This window comes from Eumetopias jubatus, unplaced genomic scaffold, assembly GCF_037043125.1.
Source record: "Eumetopias jubatus isolate StellerSeaLion01/CBP00866 unplaced genomic scaffold, mEumJub1_p1.0 scaffold_8, whole genome shotgun sequence".
In the NCBI taxonomy this organism is placed as follows: Eukaryota; Metazoa; Chordata; class Mammalia; order Carnivora; family Otariidae; genus Eumetopias; species Eumetopias jubatus.
In genome coordinates this window covers 67,078,211-67,103,214 of record NW_028274814.1, presented here as the reverse complement: position 1 = coordinate 67,103,214, position 25,004 = coordinate 67,078,211, and the positions used below count along the sequence as shown (strand labels likewise).

The following is a 25,004-nucleotide window of genomic DNA, read 5'->3' as shown; positions in this document are numbered from 1 at the left end:
AATATTTTCCATGATTAATGAGATATCAGAGAAAAATTATCTTTACTGTTTTCTGAAAATTTTATTAATCAAAAGATTTATTAGCAGAAATATTAGAATGCTTATTATACAGTAAATTGTTAGTAACTTGGACTGATGGAGAAAGCTAAGCTGAATGGAAAATCTATTTTTGTTATATTTTTGCCATTTTAAAGTCACATAATGTAACTCATACTAGGTTAACAAAATGCTACCTATTAAAACTCCATGTTTTAGCTGATCAGTTATGTTAACCACCTACTGCAAGAAAGACCATGTGCTGAGTGTTCTAAACTAATCAAAGAACAGTCTGTTTATTGGTACCAGGCTGACTATACTAGAGACCACTGAGAAGCTGGTTAGAAATGCATACGTTCTATTTCCATAAAAAGATTTTGCAAAAAAGTGAAAATTAGAGTCAGACTTGAAAATTCAATTATTCTCAAGTAACTGCAGCATGTCCTCTCGCTAAGTGCTTAGACCAAGTATTTGCTTAGCAAATTTCTTTCCGTATTTGTTATATAGATAATACTAAAGTCAAATTATCATAAAACCTGGATTTATAGGCTTGAATTATTGAAGCTCTACTGAAATTTACATTCGCAGGCCTGTATCTAAGTATCACTTGTTCTAAAGCCAGTATATTTTCATCACAGCAAAACCTGACTATATAATTCCAGAATACCAAAATTCATGAAAACTGCTGATGCCTTTGCTTACAACATTGAAAACACACTAAAGCTGTCTGTGATGTAAAGTAGACAGGCTTGATTTGCGTTCATTCAAGAGAACATCCTTACTGAAGGGAGCCTTTCATAGGTGGTTTTTGTTGCAGAGTAGCTTATTATTACTTATTAATAGGAATGAGATCTGCTTCTCATTCATAGCTGGTGTTCAGATTATCACACTCAGTAAAAGTCCTTCAAATGTAACAAGTATTTCCATTTTCTCCACTTTGGGGAATTCTTTTTTTTTTTTCTTTTAACTCTTTGTCTTCTCATTTTGCAGCTTGATTAGCTCAATGATTCCCTTTTGTAGAAACTCAGAGTCTTAATGAATTCCTTTATGATCCTTCTCTCTTTTCCAACAGTTTTCCTATCTCAGCGATAATTTGGGGATGTCTTGGACTCATTCAGATAACGATTTTGAGATGGTCAGCAGACACGCAGTTTTAAGTTAACCAGGAGACTGCTGCCCTCCTATGGTGTATTTGGGTAAATACAATGGATATAAATGAAAATGAACACTTGGAAAACCGCTCTGGAATTTGGCCTCAGGTCTTCCATTTCCAGGGAGGTATAAATGAAGTGCTCCTATAGCAAAATTTTGGCCTCTATGTAATAACAAGCCTTAGAATTAGAGTAATTCGAGTACTTACATGGTTTAAATTTTTTTCCATATCTCACTTACATTAGAAATGTTTTTTTGCTAATGCAGTTATAGATTATTATTCATTCAAAACATGCTCTGTAATGAAATTTAGAAAGCAGGTGAGCAGGACCACAGTGTGAGCCCTTAATGAACTGTTTAATAAGTGGTGGATATTCCTGATATTTGTAGTGAATATCAAATTTTTCTCCTTTAGAAGTAACATCACCTCTGGGCTAATTATTATTATTATTTTGTACTCGTTATTTATAACCACCTAGCTAAGTGTTATCCTTAAAGGATAAAAAGCAAATTCTACAGATAAGATGGTGACAGATGAAAAAGATAAAATTTGAAAAATATCTGTATTGCTCTGACTCAGCTGTCTTTTAAATCTCTCTTCTCAGGTTAATAGCCCTCCAGTTACATACAAATCTAACCCAACTAAGCAGTGGATATGTATTAGCATGTACTTTGTTAAAATGAAAGGAGTGAATTGGGAGATTGGGACAATCCTTCCCAGCTTCCCCCTAGATGCTGTGGGCTCTACATAATCTTCCCTGCTCTTTCCAGGATCTATGCTGGGGTGGGCTCACTTTTGAAGGAGCTAGGCCTCATGTCATTACATTTGAGGACATAAAAGATGACAATTATGTGACCCAAGCAGGACTCATTAAAGAACCCCAGCAACCACTGTTGTCATCTGGGCCACCAGAACACAACCATTCAACAATCAAGTTACTAAACTCTTTGTATGTGTTCAAAACTGTTAGGCTTTGGGGACAAAGGGAAAACAGAGAAGATATGGTCCCTGGCCAATTGGGTAAGACAATCATATTCAACCAGCAATTACAATAAAATGTCATGATGATGATGATGATGGTGATGGTGACGATGATGATGGCACCTAGCACTTGTTTATTGCTCCCCATATGCCAGGCACTGTGTAGGCACTTAACCTGCATGCTCTCCTAGAACCCTGTTCTATGAGTCGCAGTTGATGGGTGAGATAAAGGGGGACTTACGTTAAGTAACTAGCCAAAGACTGCTAAGAGATGGATCTGGATTTGAATCCAGAATTGTATGATCCAAAGGCTGGATTGAATTTACAGACGTATCACTGCACTGCTTTCCATGATAGGGAAATGTAGGGACCTCAGAGCAGAAACACTTAACTAAATCTAAGTGGCCAGGGAATGCTTCCTGAAGGTTGTAACATCTAGGCTAATGCCTAAAAACACAAGTTAGCCAAAGAACTTCTTTGCAACTCTACATGGCTTATGGTCTCTACTAATAGTAATAAAATATTTCATCATAAAGTTTTTTGAAATGCTCAGAACTGCATTAGATAACACTGTACATTCATAAGGTTACAGGCTTCTACTACTTTTAAACTTCCTACGGCAATTTAGAAAATTAACTGATTTTCTAAAAGCCAATGCCTTAGAAAGTCCCATGAGTCCACTGGTGGCTGTTTGGGGAGGGAGGGAGAGCCTCATGTGGAAGAAGGCAGGGAACCCCTCTGTGCTTGGGTTCCACGCTGGGCTCAGCTGTCAGTGCTGCGAGGTGGGTGAGGACCCTGTGGGTCAAAGCTCATCTGTGGAGACCACACCCAGCAGTTGTGCTGCATGAACGGCTTCCTTGGTACCCAGATGCTCTGTAGGAAGTAGCGTAGCAGCTCGGTGGCAAACAGTCTCCTACAGAATGGCCAGCACCCCAGCCCCTGGTTTTCCAGACCTGAGAACTAATGCCTCCTTACCGTTTCATGAGCATCCCTACCTTCCCTCATGACCACAAACTCGCCAGGTGCTATACACTTTCTATGAAAACTCTATCTGTCCCCTGAGTTTTCCTCAGGCCAAATAATGTAAGTTCTTCCTCACAGGACACATTTTCAACTTCATTTGCTCTCCTCCTTGCTCTTTGACCATGTTCCAGTGTGTGCAACAATCTTCTAAAAATGAGGTGTTCTCAAGGGAAGTCATGTGGGATAAGATGTGATTGGTGAAGTGGAGTGGCAACCTTGCCTCATGTGAGATATCCCCATTCTGTTAAAAGAGCAGAAGCCTGCATGGAAATATTTTTTTGGCAGCCATGCCCCACTGCTGTTTCATATGAGCTTACTTTGGCTACAGATGGTGCCATCAAGTCATGCTTCCTCCATCCTGTACTTGGGGTGTCTGGAAACCCAATGCAATATTTCACATACTTAAAAAAGTTTTATTTATTTAAGCAATCTCTACATCCAACGTGGGGCTTGAAACCATGACCCTGAGATCAAGAGTCACATGCTCCTCTGATTGAGCCAGCCAGGCGTCCCTCACATACTTTCAACTTTATATTTATCTCTAGTAAGTCTCACCTTTTCCTACCTGTGCATCTTTTAGATCCTATTCTGTAATCTAGCATATCAACTTCCTCTCCCTCTTATTTCTCCCTCAAATCATAAAATGTGATAATCATGACCTTAATTATCTCTATCTAAGATTAGTAACTAATAATGGGGTCAGGCTAAATATCCATCTATGAATTTGGGCCCTTTGAAAATGTCATTCAACTAGTTATGGACCCAAACAATTATATCATCATCTAGAATTTCCTCTATTTGTCTAAAAAATATTATAAAATACCTGGTTACTTGTTTGCCAAAATTCAGATATATTATGTTACCACTTTCCCTGATCTTATGAGATAGAGAATGAAAGTAAGTCTAGCATAAGTCATTCTTGATGAACTCATGCTGGCTATTAGTAATCCTTATTCTATACTGAGCATATGAAACACATTCACTTCCAGAAATTTGCCTAGGATCAACCTCAACGTTGTTGGTTGACAGGTTAGAGAAATGTCTTTCTTTTCCACTGTATAAAAACTCTATTTCCACATTTCCTCCTCTGATCCACATAGGAATTCATCTGTTCACTTTCATATTCTATTTCTCCCTGGGCACCTATTCCTCTATCTTTCATAAGGCCATGATTTTTTTGCATCTTTCCTTCAACAAGAAAAGTGAGGAGGAAAGGCATGTGTGTTTTCCTTTTTTTCCCCTTCTCATTTAAAAATGGCAACCCATATATTTCAAAAATTGGCAGAAAAAATGAAAACTCATGATACAAACAGCAAACATGGCTCTTGGTGAGACAGTTAATATCTCTGTTAACTTGGTGTACTATTTCCAAGGCTGTTAAAGAAAGATAGGTTCAGTAATTAAATTTACCCACTTAAACAACTGCTGTCATATAATAATGACATTGCTGTTATTTGCAAATAGATATCACTTTGGAACAAATATCTTACCTCGTTGGAGTAAATGGTCGATATTCATTAAGGACCTTTCAATGAGGACAGATGATTAGCAGCAGAAAAGCAAGAATGTTTAATGATGAAAGTTATTAAACAGAAGGTCGACAGAAATGGTTATGGATTGTCCTACAATAACTCCCTAGTTAATGATCAAAGCATAGAAGACATCCTCTTTTGTGTCCCTAAGGGAGATGAAAGGATATCCCTCTTTCTTCTTTCTGCACACCTGGTCATATCTTCCAAACTACTTGCTAATTGGGATTTCGGCAATGACAGAAAAGGAAGAGCCAGCAGAAGAGGAAAGGATGAGAAATAACAGTAACATGTAATATTTATTAAGCGCTGTATCTCTGCAGACATTAGACTAAACACTTTATATGCCACAGCTCTTTAATCCTTAAAAAAAACTTAAAGAGATAGGTTTTATTTTTATTTTAGAAATGAGAAACTGAGGCCTAGGGAGGTTAAGGAATTTGTGCAGGGTTACCTTCTATATGATTTTTATAGTGAACAAAAGCTTTTTTGTGCCCACAAAACTCAATTGAGTTTGGTTGTCATAATCCTCATTTTAGACATCAGAACACTTAGGATCAGAAGGGTTAAGTGATTTTCTTAAGGCCCATGGAGACAGTGGCAAATGAGAACACAAGCCCAGTGGAATGCCCCATGGAGCCTGTAATGGACTAAATTTTGTCACCCCAAATTCATATGTTGGAAACTCTACGACTACCTCAGAATGTAACTACATTTGAAGATAGGATCTTTAAAGAGGTAATTAAGTGAAAATGCTGCTGTGTTAAGTGGGCCCTAATCCAGCCTGATTGATAGATAGCCTATGAGCAGACGGGATTGGAAGAGTTAGAACACAGAAATACCAGGGATGGCTTTACACAGGCCATGTGGGGACTCAGGGAGAAGGTGGCCATCAACACAACAGGGGGAGAGGCCTCAGGAGAAATCAAACCTGCCCAACCTTGATCTCGGACTTCCAGCTTCTAGAACTATGAATAGGCAAATGTGGATGGTTGAAGCCCCTCAGTCTGCTGTCTTTTGCTATTGCAGCCCTCACAAACTAATATGGAGCCTTTGTACTTGCTCCAAACTGGAAGCAATTGTCACCCCGTCTCTTACCTCTTACTCTGCTAACAGTACCTCTCTAGTCTAAGTAAACTGAGAACAGCCAAAGTTCTCCTTATTTTTCTAAACTTTAAGCATTCTAAGGTTGGGACAAATAAATACGTTTTACTGGGGAGAACTAAACTGTTGATAGAATATGAGATTTGAGTCATTGATAGAAAATACACATTTCTAGGGGCGCCTGGGTGGCTCAGTCGGTTAAGCATCTGCCTTCGGCTCAGGTCATAATTACAGGGTGCTGGGATTAAGCCCTGCATCAGGCTCCCTGCTCAGTGGAAAGTCTGCTTCTCTCTCCCCTCCCCACTTGTGCTATCACTCTCTCTCAAAAAAAGAAAAAAAAAAACTTAAAAAAAATACACATTTCTGTGCACTGGAGACAGAAAAAATGCAAATTATTAAAGAAAAGCCTCCCAAACTCAGGAGTTGTATATATTTGCAAATAATAGCACAAAGGTGCTCCCCATAATTAGCTACTGACATACTTATGTATACACCCAGGTCTTAAGTGAGGGCCTTACACATCAATCCTTGGGAATGGATAATAGGTATCTCACAATAATTTTCTTCCATCTGCCAAGGATGTAGCAATTCTCTGTGGTCTCCTCATCTTCCTCTTCACTCCCATTCTCTCTCCCCTGTGCTCTTCAACTTTCCTTCATGTCAGCATGAAATTTAGAGTCCATCAGAGAGACTTTGGTGTTTAGATCCCTGGCTCCACCAAAAAGGAGCTGAGAGACACCAATAAAGTGACTTAAAAGTTCTGAGCCTCAGTTTTTCTGTTAAGTGAGGACATTAAATAGCACTTTGCAGACCAGGTGAGAGAATGCCTGTGAAAGCATGTAGCCCAGGGTCTGTTGACAGGAACAGGTCATTGATTACACATGAGGGACTAAGGGGAGGAGTCAAGGTGACCTTGAGGTTTTCAGCTTCAAGAAACAAAGTAAATGCCATTGACAACAATGAAATTTAAAAAGCCAAGATAGACCATATGATGAAATCATTTTGACAATGATATATCTTTTTTGCCCCTATCATTACATTCATCTGAAATGCTCTTCTCTTGGACTATTCAGAACTAAAAGGTTTCATCTTTATTCCCAACCATCCAGGAGGAAGTGTCTGCTTTCCCTAAACTCCTTTAGCACTTATAGCATCTCCTTCAACATTTCTGCATACAGCTTTGACCACTGCTGTCCTTGCGGTATATCTAATCTCCTCCATCATTCTATGTGGTTCAGAGTAGGGAGGACCCTACCTTATAATTCTTTGTTTTCCCACAAGAGTTTGCTTGGGGATGCATGTGGTGAAAAATACTTGCTAATATACTTATTTCACCTTCCCTAAAGCATCCTTGGATTTGTTTATTAGTACTTTATTAATGCATTGTCTGATGGATCCATTTGAAGAAGGGAGAATTTACAATTAGGCATTCCTAACATAACATCTTTCTAATAAAAGAAATAAGAAAGAGGAAATACTATCTGATAAAGGTTTTAAAGTTAATTTAGTAACATTCGGTGATTAATTATTCTTCTTTATAATTGTAAGACTTTGATGTATAAATCTTGAAAATAATTTTAATTGCCATTATTTAAAGTGTGCCAAATAACACCAGTACTGAATTATTCCTCACTAAATCTACAAAATGATTAATAGTGTGTTAGTGAATTAACAGAAAAGTTAATGGTAAGAAGCATCAAAATACATTCTCCTAATAGTAACAGCTTGAACACTTAAGTACTCCTATGGATGCCTATACACATAAACTGAAAAAAAAAACATACATACAGAGTAGAGAATTTAGGAAAAAAATAAATATTTAAAGTAGGAACATTTTATAAAGAAAAATAATAAGGAGAGCATGAGATAGAAGCATCGACATAAATATAAACAGTAATCAGAAAAGTTGAAATATTTTTAAAAAAATCTAATGATGAACTTAATGGTACATTGACACTAATAAAAATGGAGAGCTGTGAACAACTTTTAGCATTTTATAATCAAACACATAGAGTTGGCTATCTCATTCCTTTTTGCCAAACATATGACATATCCTGTTAATACATTAGTTTCTCTGAAAGTATCCACAGATAAGACGATGGCCTTATTTCCGACTACTCAGGAGTGTAATCTACTAATTCATGTCACCAGACACTTCCGCCTTATCTTTCCATCAGTGTTTAACACAGCAAATTCGGTTACAGGTTTATACCCTTGATAGTCAGAAACAATCATTATTCATTAAAATTTTCCAAAGAACAGTAAAGACAGAATTGTTGAAATACATGGAAAACAATTCCATGTAGACAATGCAAAAATATGACCTGATAACAAATCTTAAAAAACATCTGGCTCTGCCTTCATACAAATGACAACTGCATATAGTTTATCACATTTTGGTGACAAGCATTAAAATGGTCTTCAACGATGTAGAATCAGAGAATGACTTGCGAAGAAGAGGGAGCATTTTTAGACCTTTCAGTTATTATAGATTAGACAAAAACTTTTACCCAGCTTTCCATTTGCTGTCCTGATGGATAACATATGGCTAGCTGATAAAACAAAGCAATATTCACAATCTATTTTTTATTTCGAACCTTGCAAAAGAGAAATATACAAATGCCCTGCAGTAAAGTCAACTTTCTGCTCCTGAACAAGGTACAATGAAACCATGAGCATGTGTGGAATCAACTGCCTATGGTAGGAAGACAGAAGATAAATTTGGGGGGTGGGGGATAAAATACAGTGGCACCAAGAGGTAAAAGTACATTTTGCTGCCAGATTCTTACACCAGTTAAACACCTTTTCAAAAACAGCCTTTTGTTCAGAAATGACCTTCCCAAGAACAGTGTCAGCTGGTACAGCGTTAACTCAAGGTGGTATGATGGTCTGTTCTCATTCAGCAAAGTCAAAAATAGCACGTAGCAGATGAAGACCAGCTATACCTTTGAAGTGTCAGAATTAACTTCATCATCAGAAAGACACAAAAGAGAAATTAAGTTAACAAACTACAACCAAAAACCCACTAAAAAGATCCATTGTAAAAAACATATCCCCCAAAGAAAAATATAGCAGACACCACTCAGTGAAATGTGTTTGATTTTCTTATTTAATACTTTTTTTCATCATTGAAAAAAATCAAAAACAAACCAACACTAGAAAATATTCTGAGAGGTTCAGGATTTCTTCTTCTGTAAAGCGATGGATCTGAAAATTACAGGTTTTCACCAATGTCAGTGGTTTCTTGGCTTTTTTTTTTTTTTTTTTTACTTTTCTTAGAAAAGAAGAAATACTTATGTAATTCATATTTGGGGGGGAGAACATTTCAGAGACCCCCAAACTAAAAAGTGTTACAAAATACACTGTGTCCTCACGAGCAAATTAAACCATAAGTATAACTCAGTTAAAGGAAAAGCAATATATTCAAATACTAAATATTTTTAAAATCCAAGTTTACAGAAGGTGCTTATTCATTTTTCAAAGAAAGGAATAAGAATTTACAAAGATAAGTTTCCTAATATAAAAGTATGTGATTTATTGAAACTTATTTGAAGCAAAGCTACTCAGGAATAATTCTATTAAAGAAAGTAAGGTTCACCTACAGGTTTATAGCCAACTTACCTCTTTTTGCTTTTGATGTCAAGTAGTGCATAAAAAGAGAAAAAAATTTATGTTTAACTGATTCTATTGTCATTATATATGGCTTATTCCATAAATACCTACTTAGAGTAAGTGACTATCCTATACTTGTTTTTTTAAGGACATGTGAATAGAGGTAGAGCAGGGACCGCCTGGATGGCCAGAAATAGGTAAACAAGGTGCACTTAGCAGCATCCTCATTGGGATGTCTGTGCCAGAGCACCCCCTCCTACTCTAAACTTTGAATTTTAGATCTTACGATCCAAACTGATCATAGACTGATTCTATTTGTAGTAAGACATACTCTTATGTGCAATGAAGAATTGGGAGGCAAGGCTCAGGTTAGAGCAAAAAATGGACTAAATGAACAGCATCAGAGCAGCAAAAAAGTCCTTAACATGAGGAAAGGTTTTCCCCTTCAACTAAAAAAAAGCAACAATTTTATATCCACTAAAAGTAGGTTTAGCTAAAGTAACAGTCCTGCTCTAAATCAGTGTCCTGCAAAATAAACATACATATTTTCATATAAAACTATCAATGCAAATATTTGACATTAGAGTTGTTTCTTTCAACTATTTTAAGAGTAACAGTCTAATCTAGTCCATCTCTTGAGAACCTTCATGCACTAATTCAGTTACGTGAGAGGCCAGCTTGAAAAGCAGTCCCTCAGAAGGAGATCTGATTTATGGTCTGGACACACGGAAGTGACATAACCTATACACCAAAAAAAGAAAAAGAAAATCCCCAGAGTCCAATAATGAGCAAAACTGAAACAAACTTGGCTTTTACATGTGCAGTTCCTAAAAACTTAAGATTTGTGATATGGAGAACATATCAATGACTGTTTGTTTTTGGCTGAGAGGCGACAATTAAAGGACAGTAAAATTAAGAGTTATAGGACATCTTTATGACTTTACTTCTTTTAAAAGTAAACAATAGAAAGGAATAAAGCAGCTGTTTTGAGTTGTGCTTTTCCTTTTTCCTCTCATAATTTCAGGCGCAATACACTGGGGAAACAGCCAAGGAAACCAAACAAGGATCAACAGATGACTAAAGAGAGGGGTGTGTAGAAGAAGGGACATATAGTTGCGCAAAGCGAAAACCAGGGTGGCTGGATGCTCCATTGTTAAGCAATGAATACAGAGCGCTGTGAATCTTTTCTGCTTGATTAGCTGTACGAGTTTAATTATTAGGTCACTTTAAGTAGTCTAGGTGCAAGTGCTATGGAACTACATTTCCACTACATCATTTAAAACAAAGGAATAAGTAGCAAGGGTAGCCTTTCCATGAGCATTACAACTACCCGTCATTCGCACCATGCTCACAGCAGAACTCAGGCTGCTCCTTCAGACCCTGACCAACTTGCTCAGAGCTCAGGAAGGCCACTGAAGCCCGGGTTAGCATGTAGAAAGGTTCATTCCCTAACTGTCTGTTAAGGCCTCAGAAGGGTCTGGTTGGCTGCCATGTTGGTGGGCACTACAGAAACATTTCTGAATTAAATCAGTGGCCTCCGTATCATGTATACCAATCTAGGTATGCTCTTAGAAACTGAATCCCATCAGTTTTGAGAAGTAAATCAAAGTGTGAGCACCCAGCAAGAACTTGGCATGAACTCTGGAGCACTGTTCCTTTCTCCCTTGTACAGTCAGTGAACACACAGACACTTTAAGTTGTCAAATAAAAAAAGTTTGTTCTGTTTATTAAGAAAATGGAAATTTTCCTTTTTCTTGATGCAAACTATACTACTGGTGCTGAGATATTTTAGTATTTTTCCTTACAGGTCTATTTGGAAATATGGGTTATTTACAAAGCTCCAGTCCCAGTCAAGAAGGGAATGACTTGTATTCATAGAATCAGAGAGTCTCAGAGTTGGGAGAAGTTCCTTCACTATTTCTTCACTGTAACTGTCCATATATCATTAGAAATGTAAAGGAAAGTCTACAGTTGTTAACCTCAAGATAGACTTCACTGGGATCTATTGCGGCTTTTTCTTAGTATGTTTTTCTTAGTGTTCTTTGTAAGTAGAAAATGTCCCTCTGAAAGCTGAAGTTTGGATATAACATCCTGGGAAATGCTTATGATCAGAGGGTTTGTTGTTGCTTTTCTTCTTTAAATAACAAAGACTGTTACATAGTTACAGTGAGGGCAAACAATAGAATACAATAGACGAGTGCCAGCAGACTGGGTTAAATAGGGTTAGCAGAGCAGAGAAGATGCTGATGGCCATTTTCCCCTGGAATACAATGAGGGAGAGGCCCCAGCTGCCCACCAGAACTGAGTACTCTTCTTTGCAGAGGGGGCTTTGGGATATGAAGGCAAGGCGATGCCAATGGTAGACAGTTGTAGCACCCGACACCCACGAAGGATACCAAAGACACTAAGGGTTAGGCGCTGTAGGTAAGTAATTGATGGCAGGTAGGCAGAATAAAGGCTGTTCTCTCACCTGATGGTGGGGAGCATGCACAGGTAGAAAGTGGTAAGAGAACATGAGCAATTTCTTATTTCAGTATTTGGACTAGTTTGTCATTTTGGGGGCAGAGCCCGGTCACTTCAGTGGGTCTGAAGCAGGAGCTGTGATCTACAAACCAATCCCACAGGTGTGTCTCTTTCATGTTTTCTATCTCCCTATTGATATTTTTAGTGAGCCAGAAAGTGTCATTTGGGCAGAATCAGGAGAGGAAGGCAGTTATAGGCTGGAATGTCCTGGATCTTTTGTGGGTCTCAGCCCATCTGTGCTCCCTTCCCCCAGGAACCCCTCCAGACTCAGCCACCTTCTGGAGGCCTCTATCTTTAGCACCACATGGCTGGACTCTGGTGGACACAAGTATGCCCTGACCACTTTTGCCCTGAATATGTAATAATTAGGTATATCAAAAAAACTATTTTCTTTCACTTAATATATGTATTAGGGAAAGATTTTAGTTTTTTCCTTGAAGAATTTAATAAGAAAATTTCAATTTCCATGGGTTTAATATTAATAAAACTTAAAAGACCTTAACACTACATAGTTACACTAAAATCATCAACATGGACTGAAAAATATTATCTAATATAATATGCACATTCCAGCTACAATGTTGGTTTTCACGTGGATCCCTTCAGTAATCCTTTTATCATCGCTTATTTGGCTTACAATGCTCAGGTTTTGAATATGGAATCTTTTAAGAAAATTTAAGTTCTGGATAGTATACCTGACGGAGGAAGGAGTAAGAAACAAAAACAAAAATAAAAAATAAATAAAAATGCTGATAGAACTGCAGTCATCAGATGTTCCCTTAGTTACTGCATTATTTATTGACTGGTTTCAGTTTGCACCATGAAATTATTTACTTAGTATTGTCTTTATCTTCTCTGTTACCCACGACAAAAGAAAAACACATGGGACCCACCTGGAAAGAGTTGTTTTGTGTTTCCGGTCTCTGTATGGTGTGATTAAATTCTGCCATCTAAAATTGGCAGGACGCATTATAAACATTACCAATGCACTCCCTACTTAAATAAAATGGACTTTTTACAAGCTTGACTACGCCAATTTTTTTAAAAAAAGTTGTATAATTATTTTAAGAATATTTAAGACATATGGTTTCTTAGGGTGTACCTAAACAATTGGAATTAAATTATAATACTGACAAAGAGACCTAATAACAAATAAAAGAGATGTATAAAGAAGAGTATACAAACATTTACTGTGTACCTATTTAAAAGAGCATTGCCACCAATCAGAGACAAAGCAGAATCAATCTGCAACAAAAAACATTTGGCCCAATATTTCATTTCAAAAGAAAACCTAAATATGTGCCATCTTAAGTCTTATTGTAAAATTATGAGTAAAATTTTAGGTTTCTGTGCAGAAATTACATCTAGTTAAAACCACTGGTAAGTAAGACGGCCTAGAACTGTATGACCAATACAGTAGCTACTAGCCAAATCTGGCTACTGAGCCCCTGAAATATGGCTAATTCAAATTGAGATGTAGCGTATCAGACAGCGCAAAATATACGCTGAATTTCAAAGACTAAGAAGAACAGAACATAAAATATCTGAATAATTGCTTCTATTGATTGCACCTTGCAATGATAATATTATGGATATATTGTGTTAAATAAAACATACTACTAAAATTAAGTTCATGTGTTTCTTTTACTTTTTCTCATATGGTTACTAGATTAAAATTACATATCTGGTTCACATTATCTTTCTATTGAATAGCTCTGGTCTAGAAGGTGAAACATTCTTGTGGTGGCCATTTTATTGTTTGGCAAGACATATTTCTATTCTACACTTGAACACTTCAAGCTTTCGTAAAGGGTTCAAGTATCTTCCTTGTCCTCCATAACATCTGGTTAAAAATAAACAGAAAGGTGAATACTGATATAAAGAAAGCCAAGCTATATTAAGTGGAAAAAAAAATAGCATGCATAACAATGGTTGTGGTTGTGCCAATGTTAATACATATATAATACATAGTTGTGATTATATATGTACATATTTATATATTGTACATATAGAGAATGTTTCTGGAAGGACACAAGAAGTAGGCTGGGAGAGAGCTACTTTCTATTTCACAACCTTTTGTAACCTTTGAACTTTGAACCATCATTATCTATTCATGGTACTTAAAAACTATTTTAAAAACAGATAAAAAGGAATAAGAGAAAGTAAAAAATAAGGAAAGCCTACATATTTATATGTAAGTACTTAAAAACTATTTTAAAAACAGATAAAAAGGAATAAGAGAAAGTAAAAAATAAGGAAAGCCTACATATTTATATGTAATCTTTTACTCCGTACTACATGGGTATTTTATAATTGCCTTGATTTTTAGGCACCCATATAAAACAACCAAATAAAGATTATTTAAATTATATATAATATGCCATGTTATATATATAATATTACACACACACACAGACACACACACTGCCTAAATTAAATGATAAGAAAAGTGAATAATTGACTTGGAAATTTCCCAAATGCAACTCTTATGGAGATTTGATTACATCACCTACGTTAAATCTCATCTGAAATACACCATTTATAATCTATACATTAGAAGATCTACATGTATAGGTGATAAACCATAATAAACCAAATATTTGAGATATCGTAGAAAATTTGGACTTATTGCCAATTATCCACCAAATTGAGGGCCTACTATGTGCCAGGTACAGTGCAGGATCCTGAAAACTAAAAGATCAAGGAGCAAGGTTCCTGCCCAAAAGCTTACAGATTCATAGAGGAATGTGATTTAAGACACTGTGCCTATGCCATCTGTAGTGAGGCAAAGAGAAGGAGGCAGGTAATTCTACCTGGTGAATATAAGGGATCAGAAAAGTCTTCATAATTTATGTACACAGTGTAAAACTGGTATATATGATACATATAGGTTAAACACTTTGTAAGAGAAAATAACAGAGGGGGAAAATCTTAAAATTCTAAAATATTTTCATATGAAACTAGTTACCTGGGCGAAAATCAAAACATCCAGCTAAATTAGAGAATATCAGGTATTTATCTAAACAAAGCAAATATGGAGCTCTTGGGAAAAAGTGAGATACATTTTTCAGTTTTCAATTGGGTATCTTTCATCAGAGAGACAGATGGAATCTAATGAAGAGACATCTCTCAGATGACATTTTTAATGATGCACATTCCAACTCAAGATCATCCTATAGTAAAAGATTTCCTGTAAAAATAGAATTGCTCCTTGAAAAAATACTGAAAAGAAATAGGAGGGTATTGGACATTTCCACTGTAAAATGAACCATGACTAATCCAGAAAAAGAAAAATACTCCTGCAGCATACATGATACAGTAAAATTTGGAAATTTGAACCAATTTCTAATTGTATATTACATTGGGGCCAGATAGAAACATATACTTCAACATGTGGTTGGCAATTTTCTGAATTAATATTTTTGATTTAACTTTTGTCAGATACCAAACCAAGGGCAACATGCTCTAGCATCAGAAAATGCCCAAGCCTTCCTCTGCAGAGAACTCTATAGAAGCTATGTTAAGAGAAAATACAAGCCTAAAAAGATCGCAAGTTTCAACAGACCACTGTTCGCTCCAGCTATTTCAAGGATTGAATCCTGTGGGGGCGGAAAAAAGCATAATGATTTGGGGAAGAGGAGCTCACAAAAATGGAGAAGCCTCCAGAGGAAAAAATATACTTTAGGGAAAAAAACCACTGAGGCTGTCTATTAGTTCAGAAAGTCAGTTCAAATAGCATTCACTGAGCTCCTTCTACATATAAAATATGGGAGGATGAAGGAGACAGGCAGTTAGAGTTAAGCAGAGCTCCTGCTCTCAGGTATGGTTGGACTTCTCTAAATTCAGACACGTGTCAACATTCACACTTCTCCCTGTTTTGATTCCAAGTCTCCACCACCTCTCATCTGCACGTTTCATGAGACTCCATACCTACTTCTTTACCTTAGGTGTTAGCCACATCCAATCCATTCTCCACCTTGCTGTCAGGGCAATCTAATATAATGAAAACCTGATCTTATTCTTAAAACAGTCATCTATGCCCAAAGAATAAAGTCCACTCTACTAATCTGGCTATCTGTTTTCAAGTCCTTGTCTGTCTTTCCAGTGTCATTTCCCATCACTCCCAAGTCCCCCTTCAATTTCTAGTCCCCAAACTCATGGTCTTTGCAAAAGCTGACCTTTTTCCTAGAAGGCTCTTCTCATTACCCACATCGGCATTCCTACTGTCTGCCTATCAAGGTCTAGTCAACTTTCATGACCAGTGCTTGCTTTTCTTTTGGGAGAATGCTCCTAACCACCCCAACTCCTCTGTTTATTCTGGGAACATCTATTAACACCATTAATTATTTGAAGCACAGGGATGATGTTTCACATAAATAACATTATATCAAAAGCCAACAAAAGTGCCTGACACATAGTGGTAGCTCAATACATTCTGTTAAATTTTGATGAATGAGTGAATGAGCAAAAGAGTTAAGGAAAGAAATGTAGGTTTGGTACATGCTTAAGAACATAAACTACAGGGGCTCCTGGGTGGCTAAGATGGTTAAGCATCTGCCTTCAGCTCAGGGCATGATCTCCAGGGTCCTGGCATCGAGCCCCGCATTGGGCTCCCTGCTCAGCAGGGAGTCTGCTTCTCCCTCTTCCTCTGCCTTTCCTTACTGCTCTTGCTCTCTCTCTCACTCTGTATCTCTTGGTCTCAAATGAATTAAAAAGAGAGAGAGAGAGAGAGAACATAAACTACAATATAAAAAACAGAAAAATGTTTGAATGTAGTGAAATGTAAAGGTAATTTTCACTCATGAACATGTTTGTGTCTGTTGTTGACTATACATCTAAAAGGGTGATTATGTATCTAAGGTTAACACTGCTTTAAAGACTGGCAAAACCAAAATATCATACAAAATTTTCAGATTTCAAAACAATACCATTCTCTCCCACTAGTTCAGTAATGGTGTCAGAGAAAGAGAAGGAGAGCAAGAGAGAAGTAGGGAGGGGCAGAGGGAATTGAAATCATCAGGGAAAGTAAAACACCCAAAAGGGAAAGCTCCTACATGCAAAACACAGTGTAAAGAGCAAATTGCTTAGGCTGTCACTTCAAGAAAAGAGTTCAAGCTTGCTTTTTTAAGTCTGAGATTTGTTTATCCTGTTGCGATATTGTGCTTTAGAAGAAAGATTTATTTGGTTTTCATCCACAATTCCTGTCTCACAGCTCTCAAAACTCTTGGAATTTCCTAAGTGTTGACAATGATAAAGGTGTCCCCAGTTATTTTAATAAAGTGACTTTTGGACTCCACCTACGAATGGGACTGGTTGCCAGGAGAATCAATATGCCATATGACTAGAGGGTTGGAACATTTAGTCCTACTACCCAACCTCTGGGGAGGGAAGAGGGGCTGGAGGTTGAATCAATCACCAATGGCCAATGATTTAATCAATAATGCCTATGTAATGATGCCTCCATAATACCCCAAAAGCACTGTGTTAGTGAATGTCTGGAGATGTGGGGACAGTGGTGTGCTCTGGAAGAGAACGTGGAACTCCAAGTTCTTCATTATACCTTGCCCTATACATCTCTTCCATCTGGCTATCTCTGAGTTACATCCTTTTATAATAAATTAGTAATCTAGTAAGTAACATATTTCTCTGAGTTCTGTGAGTTTCTCTAGCAAACTGATTGAACCTGAGGAGGGGGTCACGGGAACTCTGATTCATAGTCAGTTGGTTAGAAATATAGGTAACAACCTAAACTTGTGACTGGTCTTTGAAGCCAAAGAGGAGGGTCACTGGAACCTCTAATCCATAGCCAGGTGGTCAGAAACACAAGTAATAACCCGGGCTTTCAACTGGTGTCTGAAAAGGGGGGAGGGGCAGCCTTGTGGGACTGAGACTTAACAGGCGAAATCTAATGTTATTTCTGTGTAGACAGTGTCAGAACTCAGTTGAATTGCAGCATACCCAGCTGATGTCTGAGAATTGCTTATTGGAGTGGGGAAGCCTCCACACATACACACATACACACATTGCAATTGGGTTCACGAACCTAATTTACCTGTGCAAATCACATAGTCAAGTATTTACTATAGAAATAACATCTCTTGACTATAAATTACATAGATTTCTTTCACATATTCTGATAGATTGATTTTAATTATTGATGAAATGGTAAGATTTTATTGTTATTATATAAATAATATGTAACAGCTATTTATATGATAAATAATATAAAAACAAACAATGATTTTATGAAGATGTACTACCTGCTGCCTGATTGTAAACTCGTTGATGTCAACAGGGTCCTTTTTGACTCAGATTCATCAAGGCTGGTAGCAATATGGGTGGGAACACTGGAGTCTGTATGCTAAGATAAGGACTAAGTCAGCAACAAGAAAGTCAACAAGCTAAGGACAGAAACTCTGGAGTTTGAGGGGATGAGGCAGCAGAAACAGCCAAAGTCAGAGGCAAAGGCCAGAATTTTCCTCCAAAAGGTTGTATTAATGTTGTAAACCAATTAATACAAAACAATCTATTAATTTTGAAAATCAATGCCCCATCCTAGAGTTGATTTTCCAGAAATTGAGAAATTGTGGCTTGAAGAAGATAGGGTTTTCTGCTGACCGTCTCATAGAAATAAAATCTATTTGAAAATATCCTTTATATATGGTAGATAATATTTTATGCTTTATGTTTTAAATTTTTAAACGAGATTTAAATCTGTCATAATTCTTCAACAAAAGGATCCAAAACAAATTAAATTCTTTGTATATCCACTGCAATGATTTAATTAATTTAACTACTTCAATGGTCCTCAATAGAAAACCCACTTATTAGAATAATAATAATCACCTACAAAGATATATTAAAAATACATTTCAGAAAACTTATCCAAAACATTCTAATAAATTAACATGGAATTATCCTTTTAAAATGATGAATATATATTGTTATTAGCTAATAAATTTTATAATTATCAGTAACATTAAATTCATGAATAAAAAATACTATAAAAATCTATTATTTCCCGTGAGTTTAAAATATTTCTTGCAGAGAACATAGGACTGGATATATATGGCATTTTTTCCCTTTCTCAGCTTACTGGACACATTTTATACAGTAAAAGCACCATAAATAATATTTAATATGTCTTACCCAATGCAGTTCAGCCTACAAAAAATAATACATATTGTCAATAATACAAATACTTTTAGAAGCTACAATTTGTTTGGTGTAGGTAATTAGTCACTTTCTATAGTAATTGATTTAGCCAAAACTTTTTAGAAAATGTTGCTCAGTTGATCTAAAAATTTATTAAGAACAAATCTGGTAGGACGTATGGTATATAACTGAAAATTCCTTAGGCTGTAATAACAGCTTTACTTTCTCCCTGCATCATTATTTTAACTTCAAATGAATGGTCAAAAATGTAAAGCTTATTAGTATGCTATGTTGTCATTAAAATGATTTTCTGGCCTAGTGATGATTCTGAATGCCATGTTCTTTATATCTTTAATCTTGTATAATATAATGATAATTTCTAAGGCCAATGGCATTTTCTAGTTATTCAAAACTAAAGAATGTAATACAACATAATGGTGCTTTCATTCACATACGGTTAAGTAGCCTTAGAGTTGCAAGTTGTGTATAGTGTGCAAAAAGTCATAGAAGGATTCAGAATGTATTGAAAACAGGAAAAATGTTTTGTGAGACTTTTGGTACGTGGATATACTCTCTTTGACAGCAATGTCAAAATGGAGCACAAAACACAAAGATGTTTGTAATTTTAACCCAATGATCTTGCTTGAGAAAAACTGAACTGATGAAAAGTTGACTGCATAAGGATATTTCTAGCAGCACTGCATAAAATAACAAATAATGAAAAACTATTCCAGTGGTTAACAAGAGAAGAAGTACTGATTAATGCAATAACATCTGAAACAAAATTTATGATACAACCTTTAAAAATAAAAATAGACTAGGTAACACAAAAAAGTTTACAATATAATGTTAATGGTTTTGACAATGTCATGACAATGATACAAATACATATTAATGTAAATAAGGATCAAATGATCATATACAAAATGAAAATAGCTATTGTTTATAATTTTTAATCTTATTGATATGTCACTTTTAAATTAAAATACAATAGGGTTACTTATTAATCACAGGATTTCTTTTCTAAGTTCTAGTAGAGAGTGCTACTAAATCCAGTTGGAACACTAAAATGACTGGTGGGTTTTATTCAAGTGTCCTGATGAATCATAACCACTTTGGTGATTTACAGATACTTCAAGGTACCTTCCAAAGGGGTCTGAAATAATAGGAAATGAGTTATGAAAGTAAGAACATCCAGCAGCGTTGTTGTTTGGTTTTTTTTTTTTTTTTTGGTGTACATTTTGGCTTTTATGCTCTTCCAACTCATTATCACTACTTATTCGCTCAAACACTCTTAGAATGTAGAGTACGTGCTGTAAATTTCCACACCACGCCTTCTAAGCCCAATCAGTAGACTAATTCACAGATCAGGTAAGAAAACTATTAGAGATCCAAAGGCTGAGGTTTCCAAAAAGGAATTAAGGTAAAAATCGAAGTAAATGAGGTAGGCGATAAAATCAAAGTGAATTAAAAAACAAAATTCTGTGGCAAACTCAAAGGTTACAGTAGGGTCCAGAAGACAAAACTGAGTGCAGCTGTCTGGGTCTCAGTACTCAGGAGTGAGTCACATTTTCAACTGAAGCTCTTCATAGGAAAAATATTTGAAAAAGAAAAATGTAAAATGGTGAAGCTAAACATAAAATGTGAGTATATTGGTAAGCATAAATCAATAAGGGCTTGCAAACTACAAGAATATTACACTAAGATGTGTATGTTCCTGAGGAGCAAAATCTTAGGATTTTACTTCTATTTTCTCTATAATGATTGAGGAGACATTCTGAGTCACTACAAAAGGAGATGAGCCCGAAAGGATTTTATAAAGATGGCTCCCTTTACTGAAATTACCTTAAAAATTTTCAGAACAAAATGACAAAATTTGATCAGGATGGAATCGCTATGAGCTACCAAATTGCAAATAGGACTTGGGAGTGTGCTCTGCATTACACCTGATGCTAGGTTCCCTTGACCTATCCCATTCCTTCCAACTCTCATTTTCCATCGTTGGCTGTTAAAAGGAAGTCCCTGGAGACTCCTAAGGAACGCTTGTCTAGCAGAATAGAGGAGGAAACAGGGTGCTAAGCGTAAAGGCGTGTTTACTTTAGCTGTAGGAATTCAAAGTCGGACTCCGTAGATGGGTGGGCATGAGTGGTTGGGAGGAAGGGGAGAGTTGTCTATTCAGCTAACCATTTGCATCACATGCACCCAAGGAAAAAATGTTTACCTGGTGGAGCCACGGTTAACCTTTTTTCCTTGCTGAGCCGGTGCCCTTGGATGAATTCATTCATGGAAGGGGGGCCCTTCAGAAGAAATGATTCTGTGGAGGTGGGATCAGGGGGAACTCTTAATAAATTCTGTAGGTAGGTAGCCCCTGAAGTCCTGGGACGGCTCTGATCACAAAGGGAAGGTGAAAATTGTCTTGCAGGAGATCCAAGAAAATACATATAGGAAACAAAAAAGTTTTACTTTAATTACCTTTCAAAGCCTCACCAGTGACAGCATTATTTATACTGGCATTTAATTTTTTTTAACATGTAAATCAAGATTTTTGCTAATTGCTTAGTTTCCATACCAGGATACAACCCTATTTGGAAACTGTATTGGATACTGGAAAAGAAATTTATTATAGTTAGTCAGTTTGAACCGCAAATAGAAAATATTGATATTATTTGATTCTTTACGGAAAGTTCCTAAAATAAAAATTTTACCATTAACTGAAAATACAGGGTAAGTAATTCAACATCCAGGACTCTGTAAAAAGGTCACAAAACCAAGCCACTAAAAACCTGGCAAATGAGTTATTGAGCAACATTCACATACCAAGTGAAAAGGCACAAAAACCTGCTTTTAAGAAAAAGACTATACACATTCCATTCCATTTTACCTCAGTAGAAACATCTCCTTTTAGTCAGTTGTCAGTTTGGTAATGCAGACAAAAATTTCCCTAAGAGAACAGATTCATATTCTTGCCCCATTAAAGAGAAGCTGGTAAATAGCACCATTACCAGAAGTACAATGACTTTTAAATGTCATGTAAAACAGGTAAAACATAGCTTCATTCTTAATATTCACCTTTTAGCTAGCAATTTTTAGGTTGGAGGTAAGGGAGAGGCATATTTACGCATACAAGGAACAGCAAAAATGTTGACAGATACTCGAAAATTATATTATGGTTAATCAAGAGGTGGGGCGTGGGGGACAGAAAGGAATAAATCAACACAATTATCAAAAGGTTTTGATTTGGAAAAACCAACAGGGGCGAGGCCCGTTAATACAGCTACAGTTTTTCTCTTCCTTCCCTTCCTCCATCCTCCACAATAAGAGCACATTTATTTTTGCAGTTAACTAAACATCTGGCCTCTGCACCATACTGTGAAGATCGCTGCATGCATACCTTTTTCTCTGAGTACCACTGCTGCCCCGAATGTTGGGTGTCTGTGGGCCCTGACTATGCAGGAGGTAAGTGTCTACGGTGGGCACGGTGACTGACGCCTCCCCACTTACTTTAGGGCTGCCGATCTTGCTCTTTCCAAGTTTGCCTTTGCTGCGTCGGGACTGCTCATGGTCAAACTCTAAGTCCTCCAGCCGCTGAGTCAGGGCGAGTTTTTGCTGGATAGCCATTCGTAACAAAGTGTTTAGAGTCTTCTTCTCGTCCTCTGCGGCTGCTAACTGTCTCTGCATCTCATCCAACTGTGTGACGTATTCATCACATCTAGAACCCAAACACATCTCAGTGAAACTCTCACTGAAATTAAATGTCGAACTTAAGTTGAACAGTAATGCACTGTCCTGGAATTTAGATTTAGAATCCTGGTCTTCCCTGAGCAGAATGAAGGTAACCCATTACAGTGGAAAACTGGAAACAGCAGAGCAGATATAGTAACTGATGGTTCATCTATACAATGGAGTACATATGGACACTCTTAATAGGTGACATCTTAAACCCCAAGGACAGAGTTACTGTGGAGGCTGCTCCAGGGTGTGAGAAGAATGAACAGTAAAGTCTCACGTAATGTTCACAGCATCTTAGATGTGTTACAATAGTCTGTACGTTCTTCTATGGTGTAACATTGTATTCTTTGGAGGAATGTGACAAGTTTGTTACAGACCAGGCTTGTAGCATGCAAAAGAATAATAATATTTATAAAGAAAACCTTTCCTTCTTTATCTATATTTATGGGTTTTGAGTACAAATTGCAGCTGCACTGCTTTCAAGATGGCAGATTTGCCTAAATTAGAAACTTGAATATTTTCAAAGATTTCTCAACCAGATGATAAAGCAATAGATGTCAAAGAAAACCAAGATTTGCATAGGGTTTGATACAGATAGAGCAGGCTGTCAGGAACATCTTTATTCAGCTTTGATAGCAGAAAGATAAGCTCAGTGATCTTTCTCCCCATCAAAAGTAAAACCTAAGCACATAAACATTTGGAAGGAAAAATTAATCACACAATTATTCACAGATTTTTTTTCTGAGTTTACTTACCCACTAAGATAATAAATATTCTTCATGCACCAGCTGAGAGTTAATGACTCGATGGAGGTATCTAAAATGTACTATACAAACTGAAATTAACACAAGCCTTGCATCATTTTAAAGAAAAAAACAGACTCTAGTGAAAGAACTTGAGATCCAGGTGGGTCCCTTAAATGTTATTTTTTTTAACCTTAGATGTCAAGAAGCAGTAGGGATACCATAGCAGGGATATCATAACAAAGATTGAGACTTAGTAAAATAGAAGGTGGATTTCAGGACCCTGGGCTTATTTTTAACTGCTCAGATAATATTTTTAAAAATATTATGGAGAAAGGCAATTACGATACATAAAAAGACAAATAGTGTGAAAATGCACTATTTGGGAGAAATAATTCTTAAATAAACCAGATTGAGATATAAATGTCCCTTTAAAAAAGTTCTGATTTCTTTTTAAAAGAATATATATATATATATATTCTTCATGTAATGCTGACTGATTTCTTTCATCAAAGAGGGGAGCACTCTGTACCATCCCCCTTCTCTATCCAGCCCTTCACAGTGGCCAGAGGTGTATCTACCCTACTCCTTGAACTCTCCCAGGCTCAGACCCAGAAGTCAGTTCCTACAGGTCCCCTGCATCCCTGTGATCTGCCAAGCACAGTCTTCTCACAGCCATCACCAAGAGAATCAATCACAAAGTATGCGCTTGAAACTTTTCTCTCCTGATACACAAGGAAGCTGGACAAACTCCAGGGCTCAGGACTTTTTTTTACACTTATATCAGCTACATGTAAATTATTTACTGAATCTGCAAATAAAGCCATAGTTATGCTTCGTGAATTTTGTACCATGTTTGTATCATATAAGATATGTGACTGCTTTTGTTTTGGTACTGAATTGTGAAAGCAAAAAAAATGGATGACAACATCTTTGAAAAGCTCATGATTTTGATGGGGCACCTGGGTAGCTCAATCTGGTTAAGCATGGACTGTTGATTTTGGCTCAGGTCATGATCTCAGGGCCATGAGTGAGCCCCAAGTCTGGGCTCCACCCTGAGCATGGACCCTGCTTAAGATTCCCCCTGTCCCTCTGCCCTTCCCCTTCACACCGCTCTCCTGCTTTCTCTCTCTCTCTCTCTCTCTCTCTCTCTCAAAATAAATAAATAAATAAATTCTTGTAAAAAAAAGAAATTTCAGGATTTTGAAATCTTTGAATCAATACATGCTTAATCACTTCAAGTTTAAAAGCAAAATATAGAACCACTGTATTGTGATAATGAAACTGGTGGGGGGAGGTAGTCACTAATATTTGTCTAACTAATTGGCTGGGCAATGTGAATAATTTGGTCATAAATACAATTACATTTTAGAAATTCTAATTTAATTCACAGTGTATTAAAGTCCAAGCAATTAG

General features: G+C 36.7%; 1 protein-coding gene across 6 annotated transcripts in view; it reads right to left on the bottom strand.

Moving 5' to 3' along the window:
- The window catches only part of BICD1 (BICD cargo adaptor 1), a 210,072-nt gene that overhangs the window by 5,747 nt on the left and 179,321 nt on the right, over nucleotides 1-25,004 (bottom strand). The window contains exons 7-9 of one of the 6 annotated variants that reach the window (XM_028113257.1): nucleotides 22,508-22,825; nucleotides 21,338-21,531; nucleotides 9,448-9,456 (exon numbers count right to left, since the gene is read on the bottom strand). In XM_028113257.1, coding sequence (XP_027969058.1) covers nucleotides 9,448-9,456; nucleotides 21,338-21,531; nucleotides 22,508-22,825 — 521 coding nt within the window. Of the gene's footprint in view, nucleotides 1-9,447; nucleotides 9,457-21,337; nucleotides 21,532-22,507; nucleotides 22,826-25,004 lie in introns of those variants that run through there. The other 5 variants (XM_028113256.1, XM_088025577.1, XM_028113261.1 and 2 more) reach the window with 5 other exon arrangements.